General features: G+C 44.9%; 1 protein-coding gene across 2 annotated transcripts in view; it reads right to left on the bottom strand.

Annotated features, from left to right (window-relative positions):
• Nucleotides 1-18,699, bottom strand: part of NEBL (nebulette) — a 356,282-nt gene that overhangs the window by 214,203 nt on the left and 123,380 nt on the right. For both annotated transcript variants that reach the window (XM_047755118.1, XM_047755117.1), the window contains exon 3: nt 14,217-14,301. In XM_047755118.1, the coding sequence (XP_047611074.1) occupies nt 14,217-14,301 (85 nt within the window). The remainder of the gene's footprint in view (nt 1-14,216; nt 14,302-18,699) is intronic.

Genomic DNA, 18,699 nt, shown 5'->3' with positions numbered 1-18,699 from the left:
TCTTCACAAAGTCTCCTCTAAAATGCAGGCATCACCAGTGAAAAAAAGCAAAAAAAATAAAAAAATAAAAAGCTATTTTATATTTGAAAAATTTTTGCGTGACTGTCTGCTGAGTGAAATACCTAATTTAACATTGAGTTAAACATTTAATTGAATTAACGCATCCCTTCTCCTCTGTATATTCCCTTGGATCCTGAGCAATGGCATGAACTTTCAGAAGCTTGGCATCAGCACTCGACGGCAAGCATCTCGCCTGACAGACGAAGGTCTATCCTGCGAAGCAGCTGTGTGAGAAACCAGTGCATGTGGACCAAGTTCTCCGGGGCAAAAGATCTAAGCTTTCCACAACCGTGTGCAATAGGAAGAGTTCAAGGATATGGAAAAATCTTGGGAAAATTCTGGGAAACGTAGCCAGGAGGGCTCCTCATTTGAAGCAAAATTTGACGGAACTGGCTCTCAAATATCAACGTGCAGAAGAATTACAGGGGCGATTACTAGTCATGCAGTTTCTAGGTCTCCCTCTTAGTGGGTCTGGGCCCAGGCCCCCAATGAGCATTTTCAACACTTTCACCAAGTAACTGTGACGCAGGAAACCACAATTTTGACAGACGCTGAGCTGCAGGAAGCGCCTTATGCTTCTTTTTTCTCTAAAATCCTTTCACTAACATCCTCTCTAGAGGTCACAGCATTTCTGAGAAAAAGCTGGAGAATGAGGCAACAGGTCATTTAATGAAACAAAAGAAGGAATGTCAAGATCTTACTCCAGATTCTTGTTTTCTTATTACTGTGAGAGCAGCACCTAAGCTCTCCATTTTACACACCCACAACCCAACGGAGACGAGGGGAGCAAGGTCAAATGCAGCTGCAAACAATCCTTAAGTTGTACACACACACACACACACACACACACACACCTACACACACCTTAGTTCTTAGTGCAGCACAAAGCTTAGTATATGACATAAAATAAACACCCAACAAACATTTGCAAAAGACCAAATAACTTCAGAGCAGTAAGTCACAGCAAATCCATCTGCTAAGTCAGCAGGGAGATCCCAGGCTGGCCAAATTGGCCAAGTAAGCCCCACAAGACTGCGCTGAAAAGCTCCAGTGCTGCTGGCTGTGAAAGAAGTAAAAGACTGGAATGTGAAATACACACAAGCAATTATGTTTCTGAATTATTGTTTAATTTCTTCTCACATATAGATAATAGAGATAGACAGATAAGAGAGAGATAAATAGATAATTGCATAAAAATGCATTCATGCCATCATACACATGTTTTTCAATTATTTCAACATTTTCCCCCTTTTATTTGTTGCTCACCACAAATAAGACCGCAGAACAAATGCTAACACCCTAGTGAATATTAGTTCATATTTTTCTTCCTACATATATAATCTTAATCAGAAATATGCAAATACAGCCATAGGTATGCACACAGGGAGAATTTTATGATTTATACACTTCTCTGTATCTGTATTTCTCACTGAGAAATAACCACATGGTCATCCGCAAAGGCATCTGGTATACCTCTATTTCATTCTTTTTAACGGCTGCATAATATTCTGTGGTCTAAGTTATCCTACTTTATTCTATTGCTACCTTGTTGATGGGCTTTAATTCAGTTTCCAGTTTTTTGCTTCTGCAAACAACACTATGCCAAAGATCCTTGCACGAATGCCTTACATGCTGATATTTCTGTTTCTACAGGAGAGATTCCCAGGAATGGACTGCTGGATCAAAGAGTCCGTGTATTCTTAAGGTTTAACAATTGTTGCTAGATCGCTTTTTTTTTCCTTTTCTTTTTTGGCTGCCCCATGGCACATACAGTGCCGGACTAGAAATGAGATCCAAGCTATAGTTGCAATCTACGCTGCAGCTGCTGCAACACCAGATCCTTAACAACTGTGCCAGGCTGGGGATTGAACCTGGACCTGGGTCTCAGGATCCCAGAGACACCAACCCCTAGGTTGCTTTTTTTTTTTTTTTTTTTGCAGGCAGTAACGTTTCACATTTCCAAAATTGTTTTGTTTTTTTTTTCTTTTTAGGGCCACACCAGCGGCACATGAAAGTTCCCAAGCTAGGGGCCAAATCGGAGCTACAGCTGCTGGCCTACACAACAGCCACAGCAACGGGGGAGCCAAGCAAGCTCTGTCTGCGACTTACACCACAGCTCATGGCAATGCCAGATCCCTGACCCACTGAACGAGGCCAAGGATCAAACCCACACCCTCATGGATACTAGTCAGATTCGTTGCTGCTGCGCCACGATGGGAACTCCGAAAATAGTATTTTAATCAAGATAAAATAAAATTGTGCGTAGAAGGCAGGGAATCCATAACCTCTCTGTACCAATCCTCTAGTCTCTGCTAAACCTCTAAGTTCCGCCCGGTCTTCTCTGCTCCTCCCACTGGCTGACCTGACCACACCCCCTAAAGCTTGGGATTCTGATGACCTTTGCTGTCCCATGAACCTCTGCAGTCATATTTTCAAGCTGACATATATCTGCTTTTGTATCTTTTCCAAAGGAGAAATTCAGTGGTTTTCATCAAACCTCCAAAGGGGTCTTCCAAAAAGGATTAGAAGTCACTCCTCTGGAGTCTGGAGAATAACGAGAGCATTGGGATATTGCTGAAGACGTGATTTAATTCTCCTGATGATAACCCAAAAAGAAGTGGATTTTATTAGAGACGCTTTCCTGGGTCCATAAAGCAATCAAAAACATTTTGTCCATATTATCTTAAGAAGGAGAATGTTTCACAAATAGTTTACAAAAGGGCACCTGTGGTGGGTTGGGTGGCAGGGGAGAAACGAAGTTATTTCCAAAACCAGTGAAAAAAATCATTTCTTCTCCCATAGATAGTTTCTCAGAGCAGCTGATAGTTGATCTATAGAGAGGGAAAGAGAGTCATTCTGAGCTTCCATTAGAAGAAAGAGTAAACATTTCAGTGGAGAATGAGAGGGGAAAGCTAAGTGGGGTTCAGAATAAGAACTATTTACCCAATTTGGGAGAATATCTTTGGAGGAGACTCAATAAACACCTCTAAGCCAGGGGTCGGGTTCCCCCCTCAATGCTGCTGGCTTCTCTCCCCACACTCCCTCACCCCAAGCGCACGCAGTATCTGACCAAAGGAGGTATTCAGTAAATGTAGATTAAACCAATAAATAACTGAAGCAGCTTTATACAGAACTAAATTACAGGAAATACGTATGGGTTCTTATATGAGTTTTTTTTTTTTCCTTGATTTGTAATTAATGCCAAGAAGGAATTAGAGAAGCATCTGTCGACGTCTCGAGAAAGTATCTAATTCTTCATTCTTATAAGGTTCCTGATTTTCATGAAATTACTTTCTTTGTTTCTACTTCCTGTCTTACATTATCACTCATCATCAAATGGTATAAATATAATCCTGACAGCTGCTTAGCGTGGCTATTGAGTACTAACTATTACATTAATAAGATCTATAGATTCTAGTTTAAAATCTAAAACAGACAATAAAGAAAACAGATATGAAAACATTAAATTAGTTAACAAACTAGAGAGAGAAAGGCCCATCAAGATAGCTAAAGCTTTAATGATGTCTCTGCTCATTATATTGTGAAATGAGTGATCTGCCCTCTGGAATAGGTGGTATTTTGAAAAGATCTCATTACCTCACTTCCAGAAATAATACCATCTCTGTTGCACTTTTTCCCCTAGTTACTTCCTAAAACATATGGAATGACTAAAAGACACAGGAAGTGCAGGGCTCATTTACATGATGGGAACTTAGATTGCAAATGGTGCAGCTGTTTCAGAGTCCAGCAGTGAATTAAATCATACTTAGCCATTGATAACAAAAGAGAAAAAAATACTTCATGTTTTCTCTGTCTTTCATGTTTTCAAGGGGACTATTTTCAGAACATTGTTTTTCCAAGTTAGCTTTATAATATTGTTTATATGTATGTATATATACATATATGTGTGCATATGTATTTACAGGCATAATATACACAGGTGCATATGCACATGTATATGAATATGCTTAATGTATGCATGTGCATTATATACATGTGTACATATAAACATTCTACATGTATTATATGTAATAATATACATAGTATACATACATACCTTGGACTTGAAGTGGTAGTCCTGTAGAGAATAAAGTATTCCAGAATTAAAAGTTCTCTCAGAGCCTTAGAGATTATCTAAATCTAAGGAATCTTGCAAAATACATGCCCTCTGTCCAACAGAAGAAACACAGATAGATGTACTTTAGTTTTAATTTTAATGATTTATAAGCCTTATAACCACTCTAGAGATAAAGAAAAAAAATCTGTATAAGGGCTCTAAGATTGTTTGTTTAATTAAAAATAGGATAGGATTGGAGTTCCTGTTGTGGCACAGTGGTTAACGAATCCGACTAGGAACCATGAGGTTGCGGGTTCGGTCCCTGCCCTTGCTCAGTGGGTTAACGATTCGGCGTTGCCATGAGCTGTGGTGTAGGTTGCAGATGCGGCTCAGATCTCACATTGCTGTGGCTCTGGCGTAGGCTGGCGGCCACAGCTCCGATTTGACCCCTAGCCTGGGAACCTCCATATGCCGCTGGAGCAGCCCAAAGAAATAGCAAAAAGACAAAAAAAAAAAAAATAGGATAAGATCCTTGGTTTCACTATTTTTCACTTTCTTTAGTTTAGGTAAGAATGTGAAATTTGGTATATTTAGTTGCTTGGCATCTAAAAGCACTGCATGCTTAGGAAGCTAAATCTGTAGCTGAAGAAGCTTGTTAAATTTTCCTTAGAAGATATCTGCAGATTATAGATTCCCTTGAAATAAAAACCATTCCATCTAAATAGGAACTCGGAGTGTCTGTCAAAGGGGACCTCCACTTCCTTGCTAGTTAGGATCAAATCTGGGTTACCTTAATTTCTGATTTACTGGCATGCGCCTCCCTGACTTCACCAAAAATCAAAAGACAGGCGGGAAAGGATGAAGGAAGAGAGGGAGATTCTAATTGCACTCCTCACCCATGGAAAAGTACAACTAATACTGTCAGAATTGAAATAGAAATCTCGTTTCAGAATACAACACAATGACTGTGCCAAATGGAAGCTTTTTTAAAAGAATGAAGCTAACACAGTCATCTTTCTGTATAGAATTCCTTAAGCCAGTTTCCACCTCCGAGGGCCCCTGCAGAACTCCAGGGGGCGGTCCTCCTGGAGACACAGGACACTAACATGAAGGAACATGAAATGATAATTAGACCAAATAACTCCTGGAAAAAAAACCCACAGGTACTTCACATACTGAAAGAGTCAGTGCCCTAAGGGGGCCTACTATGTGCAGCTGGTGACTGCCAAAAGAACTTCTGTGAATCCACGACTGTACCACGAATTTGGTTTTGTTGCCTGATGCGGTGATGAGGCAGCGATTTCAAAGTGGTGTCCTCCATGCAGGAATAATTATAAGGAGGTTAAGAGTGTTAATTAATGAAGAGCATTACGCAATACTCAACCCCCTCATGGACCTATGAATTTAATGACATGGGGCTGCTTCCCTGAATGAGGACATGTAGAGAAGCCAGCGCTGCACTGAGCCAGACCATGCTGTGTCCTTAAGCGACTGCTTGGATCCATTGAGTCAACTCACGGTTGTGGTTCACACCAAAACAAACTGCTTCAAGGCCGGAAAAAGGGGGTGGTGACAAACAAAGAGAAGCCCTATCGAGAAAAGACCAACTTTCCTGGTCTAAGAGCTACCACCTCATCAAAGCCATTCAAGAATAGATTTAAAAATCAGAAACCACAAAAGAAGTGAGCTTAAAAGAACTAAGATGTTTCCTAAAAGGATGCTAATAGGTAGTTATTCTAGTTACTCCCCATACAGAAAAGGTGAAAAATAGCTAGGACTATAGAAGAGACTCGTCGCTATCACTGGATTAGGACAGTAGCTACTTCCTCTTCTTTTGTCCTCTGTTGCTTTTCAACATGTTCAGTGCAAAACTACACATATCTTCCAATGGGAAATGGGTATGCCCATCAACCTTCTCAGACCGGGGCCCTTCAGCCGAGAGCTGAGGCTCCTCTAAGAAATGAGCTTTTTAAATAAACAGTCAAATGAAATGGCGGGTCTGACTGTTATTATTTTGTCAGAAAAGAAAGAAGAGTGGTTCCTTTCCTTCGAGTTCCTTCATTGCTAACTTGAGATGTAACTGCAGGATGTTTCTGTCCTACAATTAAGATCATTACAACTGGAAGGAATTTTAGGGATCATTTAGCACGACCCCTTATTTTAGGCCCTGAAAAGGTCAGTGGTACCCAAAGTCACACTCAGTAGCAGAGGAAGGACCAGAACCCAGAGGCCCTGATGACTAATGCAGTGCTGTACTTAACCAAATAAAACCAAAGGTTAGCAGTTTATTCACAATGAATTCAGATACCAACAATAAATCAGTAAGTCTCCATCCCCGACAGCAGCTCTGCCGCTCCTCCCAAGTCCCTTGCGCACTAAAGTCAGAGGAACTGAGTCTAGTCCCACCCGTTACACCACATCCACTCAATGACGTAAAGGGTCCACTGGCATAAATTCACATTTCCTCCTGCTTCCTGGTTTCTGTCCAAGATGATGTCTCAGCACGTGTGGGCGGGGAGGGCTCTGGTGGCCTCAGAAGGAAGGAAGGGTGGAGTGCTGGGCCCAGGCCCACATTCCTCATTCTCTCCTCTGACACCTTTGGTCTCAGTGGCGTCTCATCGCCCTCCTGTCCCTGGGCCCTGCTGGCATCCCAGCTGAAGACTATGGCTGGTGACATGGTGTCTTCCCCCCTCGCTCAGAAAGAGCCTGGGAGCATCAGTGCCAAATCTGTCCCTCCTCCTCCTTTCCCCCTGGGGTCTTACGCCCTGCCCCGGCGAGCCACCTCTGGCACTCGAGACACACTATTGCTGCGGTGGCACTGTCCCCCGTGCTCAGAGCCTCAGCAAGCACCCTGAGTCTCTCTCTGCTGCCTCTGCACTAGAAGACCATTCCCTCTGTGCCACGTGAGAGCCTAGGACACTGAGAAGCGGAGCCCAGACGGGGAGCCCCCGGCACACTGTGGAGTCCAGGGGAAGGAGCTGGGGGGTGTGGGCTTCAGCGGGTGGGCTTCTGGCTTCTCGCTTTCTCACCTCTCTCCCACGCCTCCACCGTCACCCCTCTCCCGGACTTCAGCCAGAAGAGAGGGGGGAGGTCACATCTCTGAATTTTTCCTCCTTCTTCCCAGAAGTACCATGGCCAGAGGGACAGAAGGGATTCCCCCTTCACCTGGGGCCACATTCCCTCCTTCGCAAAGTGGGGTCCACTCTTCTCCTTTCTCTGGAGCCTAAGGTGTGAGCCAGTAAGGCCGAACGCAATCTACAGAAGAGAAGGCTGAGAAACGCATGGATTTCCTTCTTTCAAAATGTTCTCCTCGTGGCTGTAAGATCCATGACCCCAGAGCCACAAAACTGATAGGCTATGCGTTCCAGTGCCTCATTAGAGGATGAATAATTGGACTCTGGCTTTCAGAATAATAACAAGCAGCCTGTCATCTGCCCACTCAGTGCAGCACCTCCATCCTCTGCCGTGGGCTGGAGGATGCTGGAAAGGGAGGCACCCGGGAACCACTGCGCTGGGCCCTGAGAACAGATGGGAGGAATACGGGTCACTTCAGGAGGGTGAGGAGTAGAAGACCAGGCCCCTGTGATGAAAGGCTCTAAAACTCCATTATGACACAGCAAATCAAAACATCTTGGCTATTTGGCTGTCTGTCACTACTGACATTTTTGCCTCTTACATCATTTTATCCAGAAGTAAAAAAGAAAAACAATCGGACTTGTGGGAAATGGGAGAGGGGGTAGAGTTAACATCTGCACAGCATGTTCTGTTCCCTGAAAGAAACGTGCCACATCAAGTGAATTAATATGCTCCCTTTGAAGTACTTATTCACATGCAGTCCTTCCTATACGTGAAACATAATCTCTCATCATTTCACTGCCTCAAAACCTGGCAAAGGAACATGCTGAAGCGTCTTCCTGTGAACTTTTACCTTCACATACATGAGAAAGTGCTTATTGTGGGAAATAAGAAGCATCACCCTAGGATCAGAATACAGCATCAAATGGTGAAAAATCAAAAGATGGGAATCATAAAGCTGCCAAAATGAGGTTCAAAGAAAATGGAAAATTAAAAAGTAAATATGAAAGGCTTCTTGTCCAAGATGAGTGGAACAGAAGAATTACCAATGAATGCTATCTGGAGAGACAGTCTTCCTGTTTAGAAGTCTGAGGTTGTCGGGGGAGATAAGGGGCAGTAAGAGGACCCAGCAAAGAGCAGAGAATAGTCAGCTAAGACCGGGAAATGGAAAAAAGAAAAAGAAAAGAAGATATGCATTTTGAAATGGGATCCACAGCTGGGCAGGATGCAGCAGGCCATTCTGAGATCCCATTACGTATCTGTCTGCCGAAAAGCAGTCAGGACTCCAACTCCCTGAAAATGTTTTTAAACATAATGAAAATATTCCCAGCTCTCACTGCAGCTCTTGTCACAGTTGCATTTCTGCTCACATTTGTTAAATTTTTTGTTTTTGTCTTTTTAGGGCCCCACCCGAAGCATATGGAGGTTCCCAGGCTAGGGATCCAATCGGAGCTACAGCTGCCAGCCTACACCACAGCCACAGCAACTTGGGATCCGAGCCGCATCTGCGAGCTACTCCATAGCCCACACAGCAACACCAGATCCTTAATGCACTGAGTGAAGCCAGGGATCGAACCCGAATCCTCATAGATGCTAGTCGGGTTCAGCTAACCCCGAGTCACGAAGGGAACGCCACATTTGCTCATTTTTTATTACTGTCCTCCCCCCACTAGACCATCAATCCCGAGAGCAAAGGCTTTATCAGGTTTTGCTCACTACAGCAGTGAATTTGGCATATCACTGGCACTGGGTGGCAAATGAAATTCAGGTCAAACTTATGATCAGGTGGGAGCCTTTGGAATAGGATTTGACATACACAGAGGATGCTCGCCAAAACAGCCCTCCAGGGGTCTTTCAGCAGTTGCTGAAGTTCCCTAGGCATGGATCCGTGCTTTGAAGGGAAGTCAGTCCTCTGTGATAGGCCTGTTAAAAAGGTAACTGCCACCCGAGAGGAGTCTTGCCTTAGGTAATAATTTAACACCTTACTGGATGGTTAGATGACAGATAACGGAGGGAGGAACCTCTGGAGAAGGAAGACAGAAGGAGGAGGTACAGAGAGGTGCCAAGGGCAAGCTGGAGAAAGAGAATGCTGGACACAACTGCACCTCCTTGACCTTCCGAAGGCTTAGATTAGACACGTGTCTTTGACCCTCCCACAAAGACGTGTGACTATTATGCCGCCCGTAAAAACCACATTACCTTCTCACTCTGCTACCACTGTCATAGATCCTGTTCCCTGGGCACCATGTTTTCGATGCCTTCACGGAAATATCAAAGAGTAATAAAGAAACACGGATTACAAAACGAAGACCCAAAGGTTCCAGAATAGTCTGTAATCCAGCCACCATCATTTTCAATCCCTCATCTCATCAGCATGCATACATCACACACACTCCATTTACGAGCACAGGGAGCCCCAAATCTCCATTATTTTCAGCATGACTGCACACAGCTAAGCCAATCACATTAAACAACTAAGTGGCAAAGTTCGCTACTATTCTGTCTTGGTTTGAGCAGTGCTTTTCAGAACACCGCCCTACAGAGGCCCAGGGTTTCCTAAAACATCCATCTCATGGGGAGAAGCAGGGGGAACACGGAGAGGGCAGAGGTAGTGCACCTCCCTTCCCTTGCTTCCGCCACAACAGGCCTCTCTTCCTCTTTTCTAGGAAGGCCTACCCTCAAAGTTCCATCTGAAAAACCATTTCCCCAGCTTTAAGAAATCCGTGGACTCTTGATGGAGAGTAGGCCAAACATCAGTGCCCTTTCTCCCACTAAGGGTGTACTGCTGTACTCTACAGCCTGAAAAAAGAAACACTTGCTACTCTGTCATGTGAAAATAAGAATAATTCTCTCCTGAGGAAGGGTCTTGTCACCTCACTTCAGTTTTGTTTTGTTTTTTTTTGGGGGGGGGTTGGTCTTTTTAGGGCTGCACTTGTAGCATATAGAGGTTCCCAGGCTAGGGGGCCAATGGGAGATACAACTGCCAGGCCTACACCACAGCCACAGCCACAGCCACACAGGATTCGAGCTGTGTCCTTCATCCTGCGCCACAGCTCACAGCAATCCCAGGATTCCTTAACCCACTGAGTGGGCCCAGGGATCAAACCCATGTCTTCATGGATACTACTCAGGTTCATTACCACTGAGCCACCACAGGAACTCCTTGCTTCAGTTTTTGAAGTTTAAGAGCTGTCCAGTTTATAAAGAGTTTATAATCCAGAAGTTTATTTTACAAAGCAAGGCTTTGGAACTCAAGGTTCACTTCCATACCCACCCCCCAAAAAAGACATGATGCTGGTTCCCAGGCCTGCAGTGCGAGCCCGAGGCCTTCGGGAGGACGTGCAATGTTACTGATATGGCTAGAAGGAAAGGTCCCACATTTGCCCTTTATTGAACGGATTACTATGGGCCAGTGGAGGTGCCTAACCTCCCATTATGTTATTTCTTTTTATTTTTAAATGAATTTTTATTTTTCCTATTATAGTTGGTTTACTAGTAGTTCTGTCAATTTTCTACGGTACAGCGAAGTGACCCAGTCATTTCTTTGAAGCAGTTTATCCTGTGATACATGAGGGGACAGGAGCTGCTGACATTGGAATTGCCGCCCCTCCCTGCCTCCCGTGACTGCAGAGCCCCCCTGGCAGTCCACCCACCGCTGTCAAGGGCTGGCCAAGTGGGCAGACAGGCAGCAGTTCTTCGCAAGCCAGCCAATGCCTGTAAGCCCCTGCCTATCGCCCGTTCTGAAAATCTAATTCATAGTTTGCTTGTTATTCTGCAGTATTTTGTATCATTTTATTCTAACAACTGGCATCTAATATAGATTCCCCTAAAAAAAGCTTGAAAGGATCTAACACTCAGGCAAAAGAAAAAAAAATGCTGGCAATGCTTCATAACCCTCTGAAAAAGAAAGAGAAAGAGCCAGACATAGAAGAGAAAAAAGGAAAAGATAACAACATGTAACTCTAAATAACTTCCTAGGTTGAACTGAAAATCAGGGGTTTTTTCCCCCTTCATTTTGGCTCATTTGGTAAGCTAATGGTAAGAAAAGTATTAGTTTGGACCAAATAATTCTAAAGGATTTAAGAATTTCAAAACTCACAGTGATGAACAGATGTGACTCATTTAGCATCACTCATCATCAAAAACAAGTAAATAAAATATTAAGAGTCAATTTTCCACCAAAACTCTTGAGCTGTTCAGAATTCTTGATATCAAAACCCAAAGGAAATACTCAACCACAGAATCAAATCATTGAGTATGCAAATCATTTAATATGCTAAAATTAAATGAACTGCCAGTAATGAATACCACTGGGGTAGATCTCTTTCTGTATCTTTGCAAAAAGTAGAAATGCTCTCATAGAAGTATTTTTATCTTTCACAAAGGAGGAGGAGGAGAAAGAGAAGAAGAAGGAAGTGGACAAGGAGAAGAGCAGGAGGGGGAAGAGGAAGAAAATGGGGGAGGAGAGAGGGAGGAAGTCTTCCTATGTGTGACTTTTGCTCTTTAGGCAAAATTCTACCTTTACATAGACAACCCTATCTGCTTGTACTGCAATTACCTGCTTTCACATCTCCTTTTCCAGCTGCTTTTCTGAGTAATGGGACAAGAGTCCTAGCTGAGATTGTGGACACTGGGGGCTCACAAATCTAGGTTCTATTCCAAGTTCAGTGCCTTGCTAAGTTTGAAAGGGTGAGTCCTCCAAATTCTCTCAAGGTTGAGGGCTTCATCCAAACAGGGAGAATAATAAATACCTGTCGCAGAGAGCTGTTTGAGAGGAAATGAAAGAGCACACGTCAAGTTACCTGGCCTGAATTGAACACGCATGATGAGGATGATAATCTGGGTCACCTTCCCCTCCCCCAACACCTGGCGCAATGCCTTGCACGCAGTTAAGGAGTAAGCACGTGCTTCTAGAACTGTGTTGAGTTTCCCCACCCCATCTGCCTGAAGAGGCCCTATGTTTTCTTTCTGGAAGGGATGACTTTCGTGCAAAATCTTAAAGAAAAGAGGATGCCTTCACCTGACCCCTGCCTGGAGACCCATGGCATCCTTCTACGGACCCTTGTCCCTCCAGCCCTGAACCACCTGTGTGCTTTGCCTTCTGATGCTTGCAGCTCGCTACCTCCCTAAGGGAGAATAAAATCGGTCTTTTATGAGAGAGTGAGCTCCTTTTCTCTTTGCCTTTCCAGAATCAGGCACGTGGTGGGAAAACAATAAATGCTTGTTCCTGGACCAAGTGGATGGCGCCTACAACCACTAACGGAACCCAAAGGGAGTCGCGTGCTTTCTAGAGGGAGAGAGGGCTCACATCAGATCATCTCTCAACGTTCAAGGCGCCACTCAAATCCACACCCCTCCAGCATAAGCCCTCTCATCCTTCCCTTTTTGAATCCTTACTGTAAATGAAACATTGTTGCTCGGGGTGGCGGGGGTGGGGTGTGAGAGTCCTGTTTCCTCAGACACCCCATGAGCTCTGTAAAGGGAGGATTAACTAGTTGTACATTCTTTTGCACAGAACAAGGACATGTAATAGGCAGGAAACAAATATTTGATCGCTTGATTCCGTTCTGTTCCAATGTGCTCGAAGTACTTCTCCAGAATTATCTAGTTAATCCTAACTTGATGAGAAGAAAGGCATATTGGATCTGCACAGGCGGGAGCCAAGTCCTGGCACCCTCTGCAGTGTGAATGAGCAAGGGGTGTTCTCGCCGGCTTCGCAACAGTGCCTCTCTTTGGCCGGCACTCAATTTTGTGAACTAATGGCTTAGCACACAGAAAATTAGCATTTTACATAAACCGAAAACTAACTGCCAACCAAGTCTTCATGGCGTTGTTAACCAACAGTAAACCCTACTCTGAGTGATATTTCCCCTAATTAAGTGGACTGAGAAGTGGTCCCACGTCCCCAGAAGGAGGGTGGGAGGGAACCACCATCTCCCCTGTGATCAGATAAACCCACATGGAAAGAATTAGATCCGGTGCAACTCAGAGCCCACTACTCTCATTACGAGCGGCTACAACTGACATTTTCAAAGGGTATTAGCTAGACACCTCCCTTCTTGGCAAATTCTGCTCTTCTCCTTTTTTCCACAACAAGGATTCTTGGGGACCATACTGATAATAACCAGCCTCCACAGTCACAGCATCTTCGTTTAACGTTGCTACATGCTTTCACACCTACCTACCCACTTGACGCTTGAAGTCACCCCAAAACAGGTGGGCAAGATGGACTGTCTGCCTCTACATAAGCCCAAGGAATCAGAGTGGCTGGCCCAAAGTCACAACGGATGACAGCAGCAGGGGGACCACAACTCAGCCGCCTCGGCTCCTCCGCCTTCTTCCACCGCACGGATGACGGCCGAGGCAGGCAAGGTAATTTCTCTGAACGACAGCGCCCTCGGGTTCTCAAGAAGAGAGACTGGGCGTCCCTGAGGAAAACACTGTCGTTCCAAATCCTTAGTCTTCGCGGATGCGTTTCGCCATGTTGAAGGCAAGTTTCCATCCAAAGTGGTTGACTGGGAGCCAACCGTGGTCTAATCTTTGTCCCTGCTGTCAGCGTGACATATGAGGGAAATATGAATAAAGTGACAGGATGAAAACAAAGCTCGTGGCTGGTGTGAGATACACAGACAGGGTGTTAGCCCCACACTCACTGCAATTGGGTCAAGTTAACACCTCTTTTTTCCCCTACATATGCAGTGTGGAAAAGCTATTTATAAAATGTTTCTAAATATTTAGGACCAAATAAATCAATATTGTTGGGAAACACGTACTCTGACCAGAACGCATTTCCTTGCCCTGGTGCCGTGTGGATAACAGAACCGAGAATGTCAGGATGCTCCAAGACCAGGAACAAAACAGAGGCTGGCTGGGCACTTCTGCCCGGCCGGCCGGCCCAGGCCCGCTCTCAGTCTGCGCGCCAGCTGGGGACCAGCGTGAACAGCACAAGGACCGACGCGCCCAAGAGCAGCCTTGCGAACAGTACTTAGGACCAGTGCAACAGCAGTAGCCTTTCGGAAATTACCTGACTCTGCAGTTCACTTTGCTGCTTCAGGCGGAGATTTTCAGGTGTATCTGCCACCGTGGTGAAGGACTGCTTTGGGTAGTGTCTGCGGAGAAAAAATTTTAAAAGACTATAATTAAAATCTTAGGACACTAAACAAGGCTTTACCGTCCATTGTTTTATTCTTCCCTTCTGTCTCAGTGGAAGAGGTGTCTCTCCTCTTTGCTTCTCCTGGAGCCCAAGCCCTCCTCCATTCTCAAGACCCCCGATGACCCAGTTATCCCCAGAGTCCCCCAAAACGTCCCCCTGGGCCTCTCTATTCTATTAGCTACTTCCCACCAGTACCCAAGCATCCTCAAGGCTCCCCTGACCGCTATTCCTCCCTCCACCCACAAACTCCAGCATGAGGTCCTACGGTCTCGTCGCCTTCAGCTAAACTTCCTTCCAGAGAGGCCTAGACTGCCTCTGCTCATCTCTTTCAACTCTCTCCTCTGCCCTGGGAACATTCTAGTTGTTTCCAGACGTTTCTACGGTTACAGTCACAATGACACCCATGTGGCACAGAGGATCCAAAAGACATGTCTTGGTCTTCCTCTCGCTTAGCTTCTCCTGCATCTTGAAATGTCCTCTTCTTGTTTCTGTGTCCCCACGCCCTCCTGGCCTGGCCTCTCCCTTTCTAGCTGTTCCTTCTCTGTCTCCCGTAGGCTCCTCTCTGCCCCTCCTCCTTCGGGGTCCTAACATAGGCTTTCTTCTCTTCTCAGGGTGCAGCTGGGGGATGACCTGGGGGCTCTCATTCATTCTTACCGCTTTAGGGACCTGCCACATGCATGCTGACTGCTCCCAAATCCACACCTCTAGCCCAGCCTTCCCTCCTGAATTTCAGATCCACTGCCATTTCCACGCATGTACACCCAAGCTCACTACAAATCCAAGCAGCCTGAAACCCAACTGTCTGTCATCCCACCACGATCCCAAAATGATTTCTCGCCCATGTTCTCCGTCATTTATTAGTGCCCAGCTGCCCACCCCAGAAACCTGAGAGTAAGGCCGACTCGGCACACATCCAATCAATCCCTCACCAGGTCTACTGATTCCATCTCTTAAGCAGGGCTCGGTTATATTTACTTCTCTTGGTCTCCACAGTTACGTTTTTTTTGTTTGTTTGTTTGTTTCGCTTTTTAGGGCCACATGTGCAGCATGTGGAAGTTCCCAGGCTAGGGGTCAAACCGGAGCTACAGCTGTCAGCCTACACCACAGCCATAGCAACGGAGGATCCCAGCCGCATCTACAACCTCCACCACAGCCCATGGCAACACTTGATCATTAACCCACTGAGTGAGGCCAGGGATCAAACCAGCGTCCTCATGCATGCTAGTTGGGTTTGTTACCACAGAGCCACAACGGGAACTCCCCACATTTATCTTTTAGATAAATACAACACGTGCCAGTCTTGCCCTTCAAATCCAACTCAACAAAGCAAACTTTCTAAAATGCCAAGCTGATCATGTGATGCCTCTGGGCAAAACCTTCTGTGGCTTTCCCCACTGGTCTGAGAAAACTCCAGCCATTCCCCAGGCCCCCTGATCAGCCGTCTGCGAACTTCTCACTCCCAACCCGAGCTCTGACCGTGCAGTCACCCTTCTCTTTCCCACCTCTTCCTCCACAGGCTGATCCCCAGCCTGCAACACCCCCACCTTCTCTGGATCACTCCTCTTTACCTCGTCCTAGATCTTAACTGAGATTCCATTTCCGCCAGGAAGCATTCCTGGTCTCGCACATGTGTCCTGGAAGGCACTTTCTGTGCCATTACCATCTTCACCGCATTCACTTGCATGTTTCCATTGGCATGTGTCTGTCTCAAAGTACAAGCCAAGTTCTGTGGCGGCAGGAACAGGCTATCCTGTGCCCTGTCAGAGCACATTCAGCGCCTACCAGGGTCTGGCTCACAGGGGAGGAGAGAGAGGGCCACACAACCACAGCACACGTCAAGGCCTCCCCACACAGATGTGAACACACAGGCCCTGCTGGTGGTAAAGGGAGGGGATCTTCCCCTATGTGTGGCCAAGGACACCAGCGAGTGCCCCTGCCCCTCGCCCTCCTCCCCATGCCTGGCTGGCACAGAGGGTGCAGCTCCAGCTGCTGATATTTATTCTATCACACAGAAGCTCTGAGCATGGAGCTCAGAGCTGTCCCTCAGAGAGGCCCCTCCCCGTTTCCTTCTCCCTGGCCCCCCTTTCTGGTGATGTGCACCCTCTGCCTCTTCCTGTGGTTTCTCAAAAGACCTCTAAGACTCACTATTTCACCATAATTTTCTTTGTTTGTTTGTTTGTTTGTTTTTGTTGTTTTAGGGTCATAGCCACGGCATATGGAGGTTCCCAGGCTAGGAGTTGATTCAGAGCTGTAGCTGCTGGCCTACACCAGAGCCACAGCAACGCCAGATCCAAGCCACGTCTGTGACCTATGCCACAGCTCCTTAACCCTCTGAGCAAGGCCAGGGACTGAACTTGCATCCTCATGGATGCTAGTCAGATTCGTTTCCACTGAGCCACGACAGAAACTCCAATTTCGCCGTAATTCTCTTGCCTTCTTAGAAAAGATGCAAACCTAATTGAAATGCTTTCATGATAACTTAGGGTCATCTAAGCAGACACTATCAGATCATGACACAAGGTGCTGGTGCTGTCAAAGTTTACAGCCGTTACGGTGCCGAAATCTCGAAGCTCCCTGTACGCTCTCGTCTGCCGGTCTGGCAAGAGATCATCTCTCACGTGTAACACTTGGCCTTGCACGGCCCTCTTCTCCTCTGGTTTCTTTCTCCCAACCCAGACTAAGAAACCAGAGAGCAGTCGAGTTTAGCGAGATGTTGGTAAAAACTAGAGGTACTGATCCAAGTGAGGACACCATGAGAAGCAAGGTCTCCCTCCTCCTCATCCTAAGTCAGAGACTGTGTGTCAGCCACAGCCTTCAGGGGCTACTTCTTTCTTTCTCTCTTTTTTTAAATTTATTGACATACAGTTGACTCACAACCTTATATGACTTCAAAGTGTACAACATAGTGACTCAACATGTTTGTAGACTACTTGGGGGCTGCTTCTGAACTCTGCTCAGCCAGCCTCACCTGCCTGGACAGCTTCAGTGCGCGGCATAAAATTCACAACTCACAGCTCAAAGCTCAGGAAGCTGAACTTCCCTGGACTCTAACATGTAGCCACTATGTATGTACTGCTATACTTTAAAGCTAAAATAACAACTCAGCACATGTTTTTCAAAATATATTCTGTGGAATAAAGGTTCACAGAGATTTTCAGGCGTCCCATAGTGTTTCATTCAAAAAATATGTATGTATGTACTCTAATAACTTTCAAAACTGTAATTAAAATCTACTCTCAAGTGTGTTACAGACACTTTAACCTGTTGGGACCATACTATACTAACTTGCAGGTTAACTCAGTTTAGTGGCAGACTCTGAGGGGACAACTTTCTCCTGCCATTTATGTGTAATTCAAAATTATGTTTAAAATTTATGACCCAGCAATCCCACTCTTGGGCATATATCCAGACAAAACTTTCCTTGAAAAAGACACATGCACCCGTATGTTCACTGCAGCACTATTCACAATAACCAAGACATGGAAACAATCTAAATGTCCATCAACAGATGATTGGATTAAGAAGATGTGGTATATATACACAGTGGAATACTACTCAGCCATAAAAAAGAACAAAATAATGCCATGTGCAGCAACATGGATGGAACTAGAGACTCTCATACTAAGTGAAGTAAGTCAGAAAGAGAAAGACAAATACCACTATGGTATCACTTAGATCTGGAATCTAATATACGGCACAAATGAACCTTTCTACAGAAAAGAAAACCATGGACTTGGAAAACAGACTTCTGCTTGCCAAGATGGAGGGGGAGGCGTGGGATGGACTGGGAATATGGGGTTACTAGATGCAAACTATTGCCTTTGGAATGGATAAGCAATGAGATCCTGCTGTGTAGCACTGGGAACTCTATCTAGTCACTTATGATGGAGCATGATAATGTGACAGAAAGAATGTATATGTGTATGTGTGACTGAGTCACCTTGCTGTACAGTAGAAAATTGACAGAACACTGTAAACCAGCTATAATGGAAAAAATAAAAATCACTTTTTAAATATTATATTTAAAATTTAAGATTACATTTTATTTAAACTTAAATTAACATGGTCACTATGCTGTACAGCAGAAACAAACCCAACACTGTAAATCAACTGTACTTTAATAAAAATTAAAAATTTTTTAATTTTTTAAAAATTAAAAAAAATTTTATTCTCCAAGTCCATGATTTTCTTCCCTGTGGAAAGGTTCATTTGTGTTGTATATTAGATACCAGATATGAGTGATATCATACGGTATTTGCCTTTCTCTTTCTGACTTACTTCACTCAATTAAACAAAATTTTCAAGTAAGCAGAATTTTAATTAAACATCATCCTGAGGTGGAAAAACAAACTGT

The sequence above is a fragment of the Phacochoerus africanus genome, chromosome 12 (genome assembly GCF_016906955.1).
Source record: "Phacochoerus africanus isolate WHEZ1 chromosome 12, ROS_Pafr_v1, whole genome shotgun sequence".
Classification (NCBI taxonomy): Eukaryota; Metazoa; Chordata; class Mammalia; order Artiodactyla; family Suidae; genus Phacochoerus; species Phacochoerus africanus.
Note: the sequence above shows the minus strand (reverse complement) of the source record. Positions and strands in the feature narration are given on the sequence as shown.